This window comes from Hippocampus zosterae, chromosome 9, assembly GCF_025434085.1.
Source record: "Hippocampus zosterae strain Florida chromosome 9, ASM2543408v3, whole genome shotgun sequence".
NCBI lineage: Eukaryota > Metazoa > Chordata > Actinopteri > Syngnathiformes > Syngnathidae > Hippocampus > Hippocampus zosterae.
The window spans coordinates 19,122,671-19,141,706 of NC_067459.1; the positions used below are offsets into that span (position 1 = coordinate 19,122,671).

General features: G+C 40.9%; 1 protein-coding gene across 2 annotated transcripts in view; it reads right to left on the reverse strand.

The window, feature by feature from the left end:
* cpne5b (copine Vb) overlaps positions 1-19,036 on the reverse strand; it is a 66,154-nt gene that overhangs the window by 34,687 nt on the left and 12,431 nt on the right. The window contains exons 2-7 of one of the 2 annotated variants that reach the window (XM_052076241.1): positions 15,091-15,131; positions 14,718-14,764; positions 12,585-12,688; positions 11,488-11,527; positions 9,991-10,005; positions 8,516-8,592 (exon numbers count right to left, since the gene is read on the reverse strand). In XM_052076241.1, the coding sequence (XP_051932201.1) occupies positions 8,516-8,592; positions 9,991-10,005; positions 11,488-11,527; positions 12,585-12,688; positions 14,718-14,764; positions 15,091-15,131 (324 nt within the window). The remainder of the gene's footprint in view (positions 1-8,515; positions 8,593-9,990; positions 10,006-11,487; positions 11,528-12,584; positions 12,689-14,717; positions 14,765-15,090; positions 15,132-19,036) is intronic. The other variant, XM_052076242.1, reaches the window with a different exon arrangement.

The following is a 19,036-nucleotide window of genomic DNA, read 5'->3' on the forward strand; positions in this document are numbered from 1 at the left end:
TCTCTCAATTGCGACTTAAGTTAATGCTGACAAAGGAAAAGATTTGTGTGCTTTTTGATTTTTTTTAATATTGTCAGTACAATCCTAAGTTAATTGAAAAAAAAGGGTCTTCAATTACAAGAGGGAGCACTTGACAGAAACCAAAGACAAGAACATTGACCGAAATGCAATTTGTGTCATGACTGGAAGATCATACCATTTAGTCATTTTGGACTGATGCCATCCCTGTGCTGCCCCAGCCTTTGGGGGTGGGGGGTGGGGTCGGGTGGGGCGTGGGGGGGGGGGCTTGCAAGGGAATTTGTGAACAGGCACTATATTCAGTTGAGTCCCATCTGTGGCATTTGGCTTGATGACAGCAATTCTAAGCTTTCATGTGCAATGTAAGATGCTGTAGGAATACAGTGTACCGGTAAATGAGAATCGTCTTTTGTTGGCACTCTATGAGGCGACAGCGGTCGGTAATCGGATCTCCTACAGTCGTCACTTTTCAACAAGCCATTTCGGACAATAGAGAGTAAAAACTATGTTTAAACTTGAAACGTGGTTCTCTTGTCCAGATCAAAATAGGGACATGCACAAGGTGCATTACAGTAGTACCTATTTGTATACTCTGACTTAATATTGAACCACAGTTGCTTTGTAAAAATGCGCTCTAAATTGCAAATCAATTGAACAATGTTTTTGTCACAATGTGAAATTCAGACTTCCGAGTTACATATCAAGCCAGGAACAGACGGTGGTTCTGACAACAGCACCTGACTCAGGTTGTACTGTTCTATGCTTTGTTTTTTGTGAACACCGGACCCGTAGTGTTCACATTTCAGCTCCAGAGACCCGAAACACACCAGAACAAATTTTCAAGCGGACGGACAAACCGCCTGTTCAGGTGGTCTCAGTCTACTTATTTGGTGCACACCAGGGTTCGTATTGTGGCCCTCAAACAAACAGCACAACAGATGTTTGTTTCAACTGAATCAAACCTGCGAGGTACTCCCAAAGAAATATTTAAGCAGCCAGCCAGTAAATGTTTAGTCACAACTCCTACACCTTCTATTTGACGTAACTCGTGTAGCCTCAAGCTGAGAGGAACTGTTAAACCGTGCCTTGCTTTTTGACTGTGTGACCCGTTTACAGAGATCTAGATTCAGCAACAAAGGTCTTCTCTCGGTAAATATTCCATGAACCGCTCCCAGAAGACAGAGAGGCAGCTGGAGCCTGAAACAAAACACCAGCTTCGCATCTGCCAAGGCCCTAAAGACTGATAAATCGAGCTTCACTGGAGGTTTAGGTAGGAGGAGGAGGAAAAGCAGCCCTCAAGTAGTACCGGTAATTACACTTGTGACCATTATTCTTGTCTGACCAGCAAACCTCCCTCCAAGGAAATAAGTCTGCTAACTTGTATTTACTGTATGGTTGAGGGAAACCTGACACTACACTGCAGTTACTCCAACAATACATATTAGACTTGTCACAGAGCCAGACCACCAATGGAGGGCTCGCAAAGTGCTGCATTGTGGATTGAGTGAAATGCAGCCCAATCAGACCGAATGACAAGTGCGTAAAGAGAGAGAATGAATGGCGGAACAAAACGCAGAGACACTTATGTTTAGAAGCTATAATTAGCCTCTCAAAATCTTGCCGCGCGCCAAAGGATCGAATGCATCATTCTGTGGCGTGCGTTTCTGTGTGGTGTTACATTTGTAAAGGGACACCATTAGAGGCACTTCATTTATCACTTTATGCTAGCGAGGAAGAAGCGGCGAGGAGGTGTCATGACAGCTTTATCAGTCCACTATTCCAGACTTCCATTAGCACACCTCAGTCGAGGAGGACAACAGATGGATGCGAGGGTGTTTTGTAGACATCAGCGGTACACAAAAATACAATTAACGGCCACTTAAAAAGTGTTTTCACGCACTCTTGAAGGTGTTTGGCGCTCTAAGCGTGGCTTCCAACCGCTATTATTTTGCATTACGATTGTGTCACACACACTCAACTCGGCCACTTACTGAGGTGGATGTGAAGTCAATGCAGTTTTCATTATGTAAAATGACTGGCACAGAATGATTTAGTGGCGTGTTTCCGCATAAAGTGAACAAATAAACAAAGCCTAGAGGAGCGGGTGAAAGCATCGCCTCCTTGGCAGAGGCAGTAACAGATCAATTGATACCCATCCTTCATAAAGTCACAGTACACACGTCTTTAACTTCGATTGTAGCAGCAAGCATTTTCCATTGAGTGCTGAGTGAAGGAAAACAGGGAAGAATGCATGCGCCACTTAGCCACTGAACAGACGCCGACTCAGCTTGCATGCCGTCAGGTAGGAGCAAACATTCCATCCTAAAAGTTATTTGGGAGTTCACAAATTATTGCTGACCTGACTTACTAAATATGCATTTGATACAATGCCAGATGGCTTCTCTTTACCCATCCTCTTTTTTTTTTACTCTGATGTGCTAATGAGTCTGGAACGAGGTCGCTCTCATCAAACCACATAATCCAATTCCAATGCTCCGGAGTCCATTATGAACTCCCTCTGCCCCCCGCCACCTCCATCATATTTAATGTCTCAATGCCTTAATTCTCTTTGCGCCGTAGAAGTGCATTGAAGACTTCTGTTGCAGTAGACTTCTTTTATTTCGATGCTTTCCTGTAAGCAACCATTTAGGCGATGACAGATCATGATGATCGGTTGCCTATTCCCTGAGCCATCAGCTTGCTGTGGCGGACTTGCTCGTGTGTCCCAGTGATCCGAGCTGCGAAGTTGTCGAGGGCATTGGACCCCTGTTAAGGACCAGGTGACATGAGGGACCGGGCAAAGCTCGGCTAAATCTTTTGACGATGACACTTTAGGGACCTCAGTTTGAAATGTTATTTTGGTTATGTTTTTATGGGTAAATTCAGCAGATGAATTGGATTTCTTTTCAATTCCACATGGAGTTCAAAATGTTGACATTTTCATGTTAGTTTTAGTCTGTGTGTGTAATGACAGTTCGGTTTCAAAGCAAGCCGCTTGATGTTGATCACTGCTCAGTTCATTCACAAAAGTGTAAACATCTCTGCAGATAAATGGCTTGGCAGCAGCACTAACAAACGTAAGCAACAGAGAGCAGTTTTGACTTTGCAAGACATTTTCATGAGGAAATCTCTCTCAAAATGATCGCCAGATTCAAGACTGGAAAGATAGACTCGATGCTTTATGCAGAGGACTCGTGGGAGACATTTCTCGTTGGACACAGCGAGGCACTCCCTGGGAAATTTCGGAATGATTCTCTATGATTTTTTTTCAGGTACATTAGTTGAGGTAACACACAGCATAACAGGCACAATGACAAATACCAGGATGTAAAAGCCCACGCTTTCACCTACACACATAAATCCATGGTTCACCAAACAACCAAATCCCCATAAGTAAAACAAAAATGCTACTTATTTACTTAAAGGTAGACACGAGCGGCGTGACCAGGAGAATCGGCCAGCGAGGCCACTTTTCCACTCGTCTGTGCTGTGTGATGTGTCCTAGAAAGGTAAGGGTGAGCCACTGCAAGGCACCCTTAGACATTTTGATGACAGCATGAGTGGATCCACTTGTCCAATATCTCAAAGCTGCAGATTTGAACTGATAAGGTGAATGAGTTGCTGAGTTGGTGCAAAATCTTCCCTTCTGTCGCTACTTCACCTAGAAGAGCAACTTGGTAAATTGGAACTTCAGATCCCGTTTCAGTGGCTGACTTCAAGCAGCGACGATACCGAATCATCTGAATGAGCACGTTGCTGACATTTGCAGCTCGCTCGACCATGTAACGTTCCGTATTTGACAGCAGGGGGCAGGCGTTCTTGCTTGCCGCCTGCACACCTGCCACCCATTTGTAGGCGATTGCACCTGCTATATTTAGGCGCTCCGGCAGTCAACTCACTGCCGGAGTATTCCACGCCGTGCCATTGCTATTGCCTATTCCTTCTCGGTTAAAACATTGCCTTAAAGACTATTGACAATTGTTGCGTTCCTAGCTATCCTCTCGTGAGTGATCATAGTATTTTGCGTAAATTTTCTCCTTGCCGTTTTTTTCCGCAAGCGTTTTCTGTTGCCTCGTTACAATTATTTCCTGGTTCTCTTTTTGACCAGCGTTTTCTGTTGTCCGTTTAGACGGGGATTTTGTGTTGTAATAAATATCATTTTTGTGACAAAGTTCCTTTCTGTGTCTGCTATTTCGGTGATCCACTTATCTCCAGTTTGTTGAGCACGAAGCGATTACTCTGTCGCTTTGGCCACAACCTTAAAGATGAGAAAAAGTGCTTACAAATCGGTCGGTAAAATAGTAAATCGTTCAATGGGGAGGACGAACGGGTGTAAATGTAACATATGGTCTGTTGTGTTATAATGTTGGTATCTATATTTTGTAAACCTTTGCATGTAATCCATTCCAGTTATCCTCTATAGTTTTCATTCAGCAAGATGTGTACTGATGTAAAGTAGCTTGCGGAGATATAGAACTGCACTGGATGCTACTCTGTACCAGTAAGGCTTCGGTCGAATGATTGAGTTCCATGAAAGTGAGTGTAAAGTCAACGGCTTTGTTGGTAGCTATGAAAACTGATCATTGTAGTTTTCGGATGTGTTTTATCGGCATGTAAGCAGGTACGAATGGAAGGGCCAATAAATTTAGGATGTAATTGTAGTCCAATTGTTGTTCTTGTCCACTTGTTCAGTTTCATACATATTAGGGCCAAGCTGAAAAAAAAAATACGACTTGGTACGAGCCACAGAAATACGTGACGTTTAGAGGGCGCTGTCTGCAAGGATGCATCTGCCATGGATCATCTTCACTCGACTGACAGCAACCTCTTCTCCCATGTTGACTAACCAACTACTCCGCTATTTCAGAAGCCTCCAATTTGCAACCATAGAACTACAGATATGAAGGTATTCAAATACATTGCTCGATAGCTTTTTTTTTGCATGTACAGTAGCTGATAGAAATGATGCAGTGTCGGTTCAAAAGTTCAAATTGGCAATTTACTAAACTAATGACTGCCTTCAAATGAAAGATGTTGACTGTGGCTGTTTGAAACATGAACATAAGCACTTTATTCATGCAGCATGTGTCCTTCCTTCCTCGGGCATTCATTGCACACACATTTAATTGAGATTGGAGTTTCAATTTTACACCTGGTGAGCGCCTCCAAACAAACAGCCTGCATGCAAAATGAGTGCTCTCCGTTAAAATAAAGGCAATTCCGTTGCGGTTATTGCGCTGCATACCCACTGTTATTTTCAAATCTACGTTTTCCTCTAACTGCAGCTTCTCGTTCTCTATTAAGGCTCGGTCTGACAAAAATGAGACAACATGAACACCTTCACTGATAAAGTTTCCTCAGCTGTGAGTGCCAGTCAGAAATGAGAAACCCAAAGGACCCAATGCCTGTTTCTATGAAGTTCCGGTCCTTCCTCACCCAAACTCAACAGCTACACCTCCATATTGCATGAGGTCACATAAAAATCTCAACAGGTACAAATAGTGCTAAGAAAAAAACTGTAACATTTTCGTAACACTCAAATCTCCCATTGCAGGGCACATATAGAAAAACAACGGTTCAAATGCACATTCACACCTATGAACATTTTAAAGTCTTCAATGAACCTACCGTACATTTAAAAAAAAAAAGATCTTACACTTGATAGAAGCACATCTAAGTTTTGGTCAATTTCATCGGGGCGCAGGCAGACAGATTCTGAGATCCGCGGACAGGTGCGGTGGCTGTCATTGTATTTCATTCAAAAACATGATAACAGCATGCAGAGAACCGTTCCGCTATGTCAAAGACTATCAGCACACTCCTGATGCACTGCATCTAAAGCAAATGAGAGGAGCCACTTTTATTGATGTTGAATCACGCCCACAACGGCCCAAAACACCCTTTTTAAATCCACCGTGTTGTGCCGGCTTGAACGTGTCTTTGAAAATACCAACACAAGGTCTAACCTGCCTCCGCGCAGAATTAGACTGTGGCTCAAGCTAGACTTGCACCGAACACGATAACCGCTCCATACATCTGTCTTATGGCATAAATTGTGGTCATCTACAAACATGACTTTAGCTCCATTAGCAACGCCTCCGGTTTCTATAAAAACACGTACGATTTATACGTACGTAAAACGTATAAATCACTTTTTTTTTTGCTTGCCAGTGTAGAACTGCACATTGAGTTTCTCATTTCAATATTTGATTTTAAATTTGCCCTAATACAAATGGTTAGAAAGTCTAATGCTGTTGGGGGGGGGGGGGGGGGGGGCGGCAAGCTGCTTCACCCAAGTCTAGAAATCCTTTTTTAAAAAGGCCAGAATTTGTCATCGCCGACAATGTTGAATTGCAATGTGGCTTTGTTTTCTGGATTCGTTTACTTCTCAAGAAGTAAAGGCAGGCAGAAGAGAAACTCTGCGCCTGATTGCGGTTGAGATACAACACACACACATAAGCACGCTAATAGAATGTAGACAATTCATCTAAAATGACTTTGTGTTTGCTTTGTGCTTCAGTGGCCCCCGATGAAATCTGCAAATGGCACAGTTATTAAGCCGAAGACACACAGCTCATGTACTGTATACGTTTGTATTGCTAATTTATACTATTATTCACGCTTGCTGTTAATTGTCATCAGCTTCACTCTTCTTTTGCATTTTGCATTTCTATCCTCTTACTCGCTCTCATTCCATCTATCCTGCAGGACTATTTCACTGATGGAACAAAAAAAAAACAACAACCCACAATGGCTTCTGCCTAATTAAATAGACAGAGATGAACAGCACGACTAATCTTCACGAAAAGGGAACAGCAGGAGCACGAGTGAAATCCACAGTTTGCATTGAAGCGATAAAGAAGACTCGCATCAATCGGTGAAATCAGTCGTCTCTTGTTTACGGGTAACCACTCGGTCTCATAAGGACTGAAAACATTTATGGATGTGTGTTGTTTTTGTATGTTCGAAAAACATCTCGTCAAAACCGGCAAGCCTCTGAAAAATGGCGTGACATTTTAGAGGAATGGGAAATAATCTGTATCGTTTACCGCAGGTACATGAAAACAAACTGCTGGGTTTTTGAAGTCTCACTCTTCTTCAATTTCGCATCGGTTATGTGATCTAAAATACAAAAGCCTAACGTAAGAATTCAACTGTATTGGCAGCAAAAACACACACACTCATTTCTCTTCACCAAATGCTCTAAAAGAACGTAAATATGCCTCAAAGTCACACACACAAAAAAAAGATCCTAAATCTGATGGTTATTACAATCAAGCGTTCCTTTTGGGCAGCAGAAATTGCCATCGAGCATTGTAATAAGTTTCAACCCAACCTCCCCCCACAAAAAAGATTTATTCTGGCTAAAAATCAGTCAAGGCAGCCACAAAAATAACATTTGGCGAGCGCTCACGTTATCGCTCAGCGGCAGATCGTCCCAAAATATATTATTTGGCACGAATAAAAACGAAATCCCTGTCAAGTCAAGCAAAACCGTTACTGTGCACAAATCAGTGATTCTTGATATAAAAGTGGAAAAAAAATATGATTCACGTCGACGATCCCAACTAAGCCTTTTTTTTTCCTGTCACGGTTTGTGTATCACACACCTTGTTTTCTTTGTAACGCGTATTTTTGTCAAATTAGCTTCTGGTATTTGGAAGGTCCAAAAAGCTTTTAGGTTTACTTTATAGTGAATGTAATGGCAGAAACACAGAAACGAACAATCATTCGCACTCACACTCACACCTAGGGACAATTTGGAGTGTTCAATCAGCCTGCCATGCATGTTTTTGGAATGTGGGAGGAAACCAGAGTACCTGGAGAAAACCCACGCAGGGCCGGGGAGAACATGCAAACTCCATACAGGGAGCCTGGAGCTGGAATTGAACCCGGTACCTCTGCACTGTGAAGTCAACGTGCTAACCACTCGAATACCGGGCCGCCTACACAAGGTGTTGCTATTTAACTCAGTAAAGTGTTGCATTATGTTTAGGTGACACTGAGGTGGACTCCAAAGCATCATCGCGGGAGTATTGTCTTGAGTTTTGCTTGTGGGTTAAAAGTACCTCATTTTCCACGACAAAATATGCACATATAATTCCAATACTGGAAGGCGGAAGTCCATCGAGGAGGACTCAGGCTTTGGAACCAGAGGGTTATGCTACAAGTCACACCGCGATGAAATTTAAAAGGCAAGTAATTGTCGGTAAGATGCCTTTGAGCAAGTCAACGATCCCATCCGGCAAACGGAACAGGTGCGGCACTGTTCTGCACCCCTTTCATTCTCCTTGCATGCGTGCATGTCTGTGATCTGGTGGTTCTCTGCGTGGTGTGCCAATATGCAGGAGAATGTGACTTTCATTTCCCCCATTAGTAAAATAAAATAAACAACAGGATGCGTTGAATCATTCTTACAGGCATACATACAATCACACAGAATTAACACTCTTTTTTTCTGATAAATGGCTTGAAGTCGTTGAATGAGCTCACTCACCCAAGAGATTTTTCCAGTCGACTGGCTGGCGATCCAACTATCTCCCCGAGAGTACAGAACATCTGACCCAAAAAGTCCTAAGAATGTGGGAAAGCAAAGAAGGGAGGAAATGAGGCAGGTTGGCATTTGAGGAATTACAACAACAACGAAAAAAATGTTTTAAAGCGAGGTCAGATCAGGAGGAATATACCGGCTGTCTCTCTACTGTGGACACTCCAGCAAAAGGTCAAATTTAAAACTAAGCTTCAGTTCAAACTTATTTAGTGCATCAAATTGAAGTCTTTTTTGTTGTTGTTGTTTCCAACAACAGATTTGCCGTCTTGACATAGTTTGATACAAACTGGAGGCGTGTCACACAGTAAGCACACTGCAGTGAGCTGTGGACAATAACTGATGCACAACAGATGGATGACATTGAAAGCATATCGTGACAATGATAAACAAAATGATTCATGACCATTTAGCTACTTCAATACATTAACACATACTCGACGCTACTGTGCTAAGCATTAGAGTTGTTGTTTTCGCAATGCTGTCATGACCATTTACACTCAAGCCACTTTCACATTGCGTTAAAATGCAGCAGTGTCGAGGCTTTATTTTCTTAACGCCACCCCCCGCCCCCCACCTCAGACACTGCTGTTCTGTATAAACAGCAACTTCACAAGATGTAGAGGCGAAATCTGGATTTTCTGCTTTATGAGGTACTATCAGATTATGAATATGTCATGGCAATAACACGGCATTGATGTCGTCATGTTGTTATATGATTTGCAGGATGTCGTGCCACAGGCACAGGCAGATAAATGCCGGATCTCCTGTTATGGCTTTTATTCGGTCCCGAATTGAAATAGAATTGAAATATTTAACGTCACTTGGCAGATTGCGAACCTCCACCAAAGAACAAAAAGTGTTCGCCAAAGTTAGCGTTCTATTTGTGGGTTCATCGGCCATCTGTTGGTTCGTTAGCAGGCCACTTCCTGCTTCATGGAGGATGATCAACCGACAGGCGATGCCATATGTGATTCTGAACGCATAATCACTCTAACAGTGGAAAAAAAAATATGGCATCCGTTGATGTCAAAAAGATTCTCATGAGCAAGAAAATTCTGTCAAAAGGAAAGCTATTAAGAACTAAACTACTGGTGGCCTGTAATATACATCTCATCTCAATATATATCTTTTTTTTTCAGCTGAAAAAGCAGAGAAAGCGTTGAAAAATCCAGACCAAAGAAATCATTCTTTGGTGTGTTGTGATGTAATGAACTTTTGACCAAATGCGAGCAAACAATAACTGTGTCATGACTGATCCTCGTCCTTTTATCGTGCGGCCATCGCGGAACCCTTCAATACAACAAGTGTGTTGAAAGGTTGCGCGGATTGCCGAAGTGCCCTTTGGACATCGCCCTTCCTCTCGAGCCAATGGGTGACGGCAGCCATGCATTGTCAGAGGTGAAAGCGATGCTAGCACCTACGTTGAATTCTGCAGGCTTCCAGAAAGTTTGGCCAGCAGCAGCGACAACAATAACAACAGTGACAACAACAACAACAACAACAACAATAGAGGCCCATCATATACCAGATCACATGACACTTGAACAAAGTGCTCCTATTACTGATGAGGTAAGAATGGGAAGACAACATGCTGCTCCGTGACCCCCCCCCCCCCAAAAAAAAAGAAATCAAGCTCATGATGGGGAAAAATGCAAACCCTGTGAATCCAAATACATCCAGTAATCATCAGCTGATGATTTAGAAACAATATTTTTTCAATGCTTTCAGTCACCATCGTTCCCACTTGTATGAAGAAAGCCAAGACAGCACTGAATCAAGTACGTAGTTGAGACGCCAAACGGCAAGTGGTTGCACAAAATAAAATCATCCGGATCCAGATATGTGGTTTAAATGATCTGGATCCGGATCATTTGATTAAGTGCCACCACTTAACAAAATAAAATGGAGTCAATTCAACACACTGTTAATTTTTTCAGTGTAGGAGGAAGAAATGGTGAAAAGCATTGCATTGTTGACACTTTTCATTGTGATGTCAGACCACTCTTCCTGGAGTTATCTTCACATCCGCTTTCTCGAGCTGACAAACAAATGCGTAATAGGAGTGACAGTGAGCGGAATCATTTACATTAGTCACAATTGCAGAAAGTCAAAACTGACAGTCCCTTTTAGAACTTTTCAATTTTCTACAATTGAGAAAAGTTTGGCGTGTTTGTTGTGAAGCGCAGACAAGTGTCTCCGGAGCTTCATGATGAGAGCTTGACTGGCCTTAGCATTCTTGGCTAATAATTTCAGACATAAAAGTCCACACGTGATTTTATGTCCTCGGAGGTGAATATTTAGGCCAGCGTCCTTTTTTTTTTTTTAAATAAACCAGTAATGAGGCAGGAATAGCCCTCGGCCTGATTGGCAAATCTGTCTATTAGCTCACCTCTCAGCCGGTATGTTGTCCTTTATTCATCATGAGCAAATACAATTTTTGGAAGTCAAGATAACACCAGGAAGAAAAGCAGGGGTGGTCTGAAGTGACTGTGAAAAGTCCTTCTACGTGGTTACACGAGAAGTTGTTGAACCATCCTCATGACTCGCATATGAACAGAAGAAAGAATTGAATTCAAAATGGGCTGTTCATGTAAAACTATTTACATGACGGAAAAAAGAAGAAAAAGAACCATTGCATATTTGGATGTTGCAACGGAGCAAGCACTAGGAAGGGTTTGCCTTATTCCGTCAAGCAGCAGCAGCAGGCAACCGAGAGCTTCTAATTGAAAACACCACAGATAAAGAGGCTGCTCGGTCGCCTCTTTGTCACACTTGAACTTCACATGCACTATTATTGTTTTTTTTTCTCATGCAGCAAGTTAGGAAATGAAAATTTGGTATTCAGCCAAAACTGGTCTGCACTTATCTGTGGTGTCAAGTGGTATACGTAAATATAATACAGAACAATGTGCACTCACATGTTTGGACAAGTCTGGACTTTTGGAGTCAACATCATACCTGAAATGAAACCCAAAAGGCAAAATGGCCATTTTCTACATGACACAATTGTAGTAAACACAAGTGGGCATATTTGGATCGATTTATACTGGAAGTTCTCTGGAGTTGATTTGGAATCAACATTTTGGGGTGAAAATAAGACACCTCTATAGTCAGGCAACAATCAATTTGTGCGTGATGCAAATCTCCTGTGACTTCACCTCAGTGAGGTTTAACTCCACAAGTCTGTTTTGCTGCACAAGTCGTTCTGGGCTTCAGCGTGTGCTCGCCACAAATTCCAATCACATGCATGTAAAAGTGGGAATGACAATAAAGAGGACTCTTCTGGGGGGGTCCAAGCAATTATGTTCTTTTCCATATTTGTCACGACATCTGTAAACCAGTATTAAAAAATAAATTAATAAAAAAAATCAGCGTCCCGACGATGTTTGACCTTCGTGGTGTATTATAAATTTTATTTTTTAATGTACATTGATCATACATTGAACATGTGTTGCATCATTCCATTGTCATGGGCATTAGGGAATTAAATTTAAAAACAACACAATGGGTTACTATCCAACCTAAGAAAGGCCTTTGTCACTTACCAGATGTTAGCATTGGTGGGCAATGTGATTGGGTTCACTCAGACTTTTTTTTTTCCTTCATCCACAATCACGAGTGATGCTCTAATCTCATTTGCATATCATCAAAAAGCAATGAAAATAAGTGGTGCATATGTGAATTATGAATCAAATGTTCGCCTCCACTTTAATTAAGTACACTTGGACAGCATGCAAGACTTCATCAGTTATAGTCTTTGGTTCCCATGGATGAGTATCACAATTTTAGTGGATGTTCAACAGTTATGGCCGCCCGAGAGCCATGAGGCCAGAAACACATCTAAGGAACTGACAGGAAAAAATGTCAGTGAGTTCTAGAAAGAGCAAGGCTGTCTCTCCCTTCTGGCTTCTAGTTCTCGAATACATTAAAAAAAAAAAAAAAAGAAAAAACAAGGTGTCAAGGTGTCAAGGTGCTGGAGAGAATCTGGTGTGACTTCAAATGAAAACAGACTCACAAGTCAAAGCGAAGGTTCTGCTTTTCTTCAAAAAAGTAGTCCAAGATGTACTTCCGAACAAAATCGGGGTTGAGGGTATTGTCGATCACTTCGGTTCTGCCAAACTGCAAATAAAGAAAGACGGAAGCATGTTAGGAAAGAGGAATAGTGGAGCACTTGAAAACTTAACATGGTTTTTCAATTTGGGATCTTCTCCCTGGTCACACACTTGCAAACACCTGATCTGTCAGAGGCCTGATTAAGGCGAGTGCTCTGACACGTAAAAAAGGAAACCAGGGCGATGTTTCCGGGCTTCTTCATCCTGAACCGCTCCCACGTTAATTACAGCAGGATAAGATTCCCTTGAAACCCCCCAGAGGGAAAGAGGGAAGATAAGGGGGCAGAGGCACTACCTGCAAAGGAAATTAGGGGAAAGGAATGGCTGAAGAAGTATGAGTTTGCGGAGACTTTCTAATTTGTGGGAATCTCACTGTAATGTGACAAAAATGATGAGAAGGTAATCGAAAAGACAAATTCGATGATATAACCATATGTTAACAAGGATATGATTTTTGTTTTTGTTTTTACTATTCATATTTGGAATTTGTATGTTTGAAAAACTTTTCAAGATCCGGCAGACTTTTCTTGCAATACTTCAGCACGTTTTAATGATTTTTTTTTTTAAATGCTGTCGAAATCTTAATCAAATCGCAAATTTAGTTCTGGTGTTCGCTCCTCTGTAATACCCAAAATCTTCTTTAATACCCATTTGAAGGAAATATATTAAATATAATAAATATAAATATACATATACATATAATATAAATATAATACAAAATGAAAATAAATAAAATATATTATATATATTTATATTTATATTATATTTATATTATATATATATATATAAAATATAAAAAGATTTGTTATATTTCATTCTGTGCTGTGTACAATTCATTTGTAAATATATATTTGTGCATGCAAATACTTTTTGGTTTTTTTACTTTTTTCCTCTCAAAATTTTGCTGCTGTAAATTGCAAATGTCTCCATTGTGAGACAAATAAAAGTATTCTTATCTTATTTTATATTTTCCTGACAAACAAATGTTGAGCTCATCGACTTCGGCGACGACGAAGACAATAGAAATTCACTTTCCCTGCACTAGCCAGACGCTGCAAAAGGCCCAGAGGTGTTGATGAGACACAGAGCACATGCTAGTGATGAGGCAGGTGATGGCAAAGATGAGCTCCATAATGTGATTTCCCTGCTGAGTGGCAGAGACAATGTCAAGCTCCAGAGTTCATTAGATACTTGTGGGCTGCTGGGGCTGGCTAATGAGAATCTGGCGGGATGTCTCTGGCTGACACCCCACCCTGCTCATGTGTGCCCCCCCCCCCCCCCCCCCCACACACACACACACATGTCGTTTGTTTTCGTGCCTTACAGGTGTTTCCGGAAGATGCTCTTCGCCCTGCCTGTGACAAATACTTGACCAATCCCCCTTCAATTTCTGCCATTAAATTCATTGATTTCAACTCGGGGGAGGATTTGGATGCAACTCAAAGAAAACAACAAAATTCAGGATGTAGTTAATTAACGATTAATATTTTATATGATTTATTTACAAGTGCTACAATTCGAGTGTGCGCATCTCATAAAGGATGAATTGATACGTATCTCAATACACAAGGTGCGATGTAATTCAATTTTATAGTGGCATAATTCGATTCAGAGAGATTACGATTTGATTCAATTTTGTTAGGCTCCCTTTGAGAGGGTACGATGCAATGAGTTTCTTGTTGTCATTTGACACACATATGAATGAGCTTGTTCGTACTGCAATTTTGGCATTTCCTTCAATATCTCTCCAATAAAAGCCGATTTGATACCTGCCACTATATATTTCATCATGTCATGATTGGAGGTCAAATTGCTAAATATTCAAATTCAAATCATTTTTGGTTACACCACTAAAATGTGTATATACTGGATATAATTTACATTTTTATCTGTTGAATTGCTGACAAAACTGCTGACAAAAACGTGCTTATTTGTGGCTTAACGGGAAACCGTTAAGGAGTTGTGCGGCCTCAGAGACATTCGGCTTTAGAGCTTTCAGTGTAGTTTTGCAGTGAAAGTGGCGCAAATCCACTTACCTCTCTCCACTGTTTGGTTTCCACACCTTGGGTATAGAGGACACACACTGTGAAGGAGGACAACGTCAGCAGAGAGGGAGATAAAAGATTGTAAAGGATGGAAGACACAGAGAGGAAAAAGTCAGTCATCAATCAGACACAGCCTGCTTCGCAATGATAAATCAATTTTTGGTGTGTGTGTGTGGAGGTTAACTCCAGTACAGTGAACTAACAGTTAAGTGAGTCAGGGAGAAACCAAAAAAAAAATTCCCAAAACACTGTGTGAAAAATGATTTGTTTTTTTTAACATCGCGACCACTAAAGCAAAACAAAAAAGAAAAAAAAGAGAGAATAAGTACAAAAGAAAAAGAAAGAGTATAGTCAAATCACTCACATGGATCTGACTTGGAAAATGTGTCTTTATCCAGAAGATTTCTGCAAATCAAAAAGACAAATCGCTGTTACTGACAAAAGAACGTTGCAAACAGTATGAAATGGTGGCCATCATTTTCTTTCACACATCTAAAGATCTAGGGCAGCGTTTTAATTCATTGTTGGTTAATTGACGCAATATGACAACATGGCATAGTGGAACTTTCTGACAGGGGGATTCGAGTTTTTTGAATGCGAAACACATTATTACATTTATATGGAATCCAAATTGTGTCCCTCAAAAATACAGGCAGATTTACAATGTAAAAACTGGTCTACCTATGTGCTGTAGCCTTCAAGGCGAAGGAAAGGACATTTAGTTTGAAGCCCTGTATGCCCAAATATGGTCAAATCCCTTTTTTTTTTCACAAATCAATACAATCGGTATGCCCCCAAATCTTCTGTTATTTGTGGGGTGGGGGTGGGGTTCTTTATTTACTTATGTATTTATTTACACATGATGAATCTATTTAAACTGTTGAAAACAGCTTGAAGACAAACAAGAAGTGTGGTACAACCTCTTCCTTGCTATGCGGGAGCCAGGCAGCATTATATTGCCACATGATTTTAAGCCTGTATGTTGTTATTATTTTTTTAGACAATAAAGAGTGAAACAGTTGGCTTAGAAACTGTACGTTTAAGTAAGCCTGATTTGTTCAACATGGCTAGCTTGAGTCACAGCGCAGAAGGAACTGGTGTGCCACGAAGGTAAGCTAGCATGCAGATTTAGCTCCGCCTGTGACACTGCTCGGTCAGCTCATAGTTTTTTTGCTTGTTTTTTTTTTTTTTTTGTATCGCTCATGATTAATAGAGCTTTGAATCAAAGATTGGCAAGACGATTTAACTGTAGCTGTTTGTTCTTGCGAAGTTTTAAAGGCTTTTGGTCCGGTTCATGAGCATGAGCCTTTGACGCGCACGGCTAACGACAGCAGAGTTTTCGTACTATTTTCATCAATGAAAGGCATTCATATATTGCAAATTCAGATTGGTTGCAAGCTCCTGAAAATTGTTGGGTTTGATTTCAAGAACAATAGCAGCTTGATTGTCACCATCACAATCTCTGCTCTCCAAATACTCACGAATAAGAGCGCATCTGTGCACTGAGGAATTCTACTCATAACAAAATCACGTTATTGGATCATTTTGCTCGGATATTATTTGCAGTCTTAAATGGATTTTCATATATCACAGGAAGGCACAGTAGGTTACATCTGGAATGAGCTGGCAATCACTCCAGGGTGGACCTCGCCTTTTGCCTGAAGTCAGCTGGGATAGGCTCCAGCACACTGCCAACCATAATGAGGATACACGGTATAAAAACTGGATGGATGGATGGATGGGTGGTATTAAAATGGATGGGTGATTGTTAATTAAAATATAGATATATTGCAGGGGAAAACCTGAACTTATTAAAGTCATGCCAGTCGTGATCAGAGTCAGATCAGGCTGTAATTTGTTGTTCTGATTACATTTTCTTCTCTTTAGTGCAGACCAAAATTCTGTCTGTAAACGTAACCGTCTCTGAGCGATGATGATATTAGATGGCCCGCAATCCCCGAACTGTGTAAGCCTTTGCAAAGGGCTGTGCTCCCTGGAGTCCACTGGAGCATCCCAGAAAGGCTTGCTTCAGCCAATGAGTCAGACAATCATTTTAACTCATAATTGGATGATCATTTTATTGGCATTGTTATTGCTTCCACGTGATCTATACCCATGTGTGTGTGTTTTTTCAGTTCTACATTCTCAAACTTGTGTAACTAATTCACTAGTGGTTGTTAATTTGCACGGCCAGTCCCTAATCGAGGACATGTCTCATTAGGTCGCCTTTGTGGTCAAAATGGGTTGGCAATTTAGGCCACAGTGTCAGTTGAACTTACAGTGTAATAGTCTAATTTTGATTTTCATTCGCTCGGCAAAATTTGCAGTGAATAACAGTATGAAATATTTTTATGACTGCATGTGTCTTTTTTTAATTTTTTAATTTTAAAACATTCAGTTCACGTGTGTGTGAAATATGCTGTATGAACAAAGCTTGCCATTGCCTGGGGTTCATTTACTTTTTGAGGCGAAAACAGCTGTCCATTGAAATCTACGATTATTCCTTTTAGATGCCACAAGCAGAGTAAATAGGATACATTTAAAACATCAAAATCATTTAAGTAGTTGGGAAGGGTTCTTTCTCTCTTCTTTTTTGTGGTTTGAAACTAATTTTACTTTACATCCTTAATTCACAAATGTACCGATGCCAGAGATTGTATCATTAGTATTCTCACTGGGGGCTGCGCATGATCGAAGCTCAAATACTCAAAGTTCCCTTGGCCTAAATGTACTGAAGCCAGTTACGAACAAGCGATGCATTTCAGCTCAGCTCGGCTGGGTGCATCCTGAAACAGTAAACCTGGATCAGCCATAAAAAGAAGAGGAATGCATCACTGGGGGTGTTCCGGGGGGGATGGAAATGATAATAAAACATTAATAAATAAAATAAAAAAGCAGGACCGCGAAGTACATTTTCTTTCAACCGTTTGAATTCAAAGATTCTCTTTCGACCAATTGACAAACTACAGAATATACTTCATTGAAATTTTAGTACCCTTAAGCACTCCTGACAAAAAACACAAAATATCAAATAAACTTCAGTCAAATGGATTAAAGTCATATCAATGTATTTCCGCATTTCCGTCATTTCAATGTACTTCACGTGGCAAAAGTTTGTCTCCAAAATCTGTGTGCCCCTCCACCTCAATTTCTTGTGGCTGAGCTACATTTCAGTTTTACTTGCCTGACCTTTTCATTGCTTGCCCGAGGCCAATGTGTATCGTACCAACAACCGCACTGGAGATGCCTTCGCTTGCTGCTCTCTGTCTTTCTATTTTCACTTCCTGTCTTGTTTCATGTGCTCTTTTAGTTCCTGTAATTGTGTGCTGTTTCATTTCATAAACCAAATTCGTAGCTGATCTTTTCTCGGCTCAATACACGTCTTTCCCCACACCTTTCAATAAAGCCTCTCAGCAACAAGCGAGCGGGGCAACTTTCATTGGCCAGGAGGTAAATCGGCTGAGTTCACTCCCACAATGGCAAAAACGCCCCATTCTACTTCTTTTTAGTGACAAAACAAAGAAAACGCCACCCCCGCGCACAGTTAAACTGCACTACATTCGTAGACAGTAAGCCTTGATATGTATTATTTGAAAAATTGCTAACTACGTACAGTATATACCTGGTCTCGACATGCATGGAATACTTTGATGAATAAAGTTATACTGTGTAGTAAATTTATCTGTCTCTAAAAATTAGACTGACCCAACGGAGAACACCTCGAAGTTTGACCTTTCATTTCATCTCATTTTGCATTTGCACATCAGTGTTGAAATTCCGGTACTTTTATCAGAGCGGCCGGGTTGTCTATCCTTTGCTTTTTTTTTCCTTTTGGAAAAGTCAGGTAAGTGTGAGCACGTAAATGTCAAAGATATTTTTACTAAGTGAGACGACCCACCAATAAATGTCTCTCTGAAAGGCTAATACAATATTTTCCATCATGAACTCACTCAGTGTCTTGGTCATCAAATCATTTCAATGTTACGATTGGAAACCAGCTTTTATAGTCAGAATAATGTAAAAGACGGAAGAAGAAATGATGCACAAGTAGTGTACAGTATGTGTCTAATCTGACGAAACATGATGGAAATAGCTCGGGACAGTTCTGACAAAACATCACGCCTGGGTTGAAGGCAGCATGTTAGCTCTTGCTTGCTTGAGGCAAAGGTGCTTCATGACCGCGGTTTGGCCTTTAACATTGAATCTGTTGCTTGACTTTAAAAAAATCAAACTGCAACCAATTGCCAAACCTCAGAAACCTCCTTTGTCACTTTGTATGGTTGGCAGTAATGGCGTTGGTTTACCTCTAC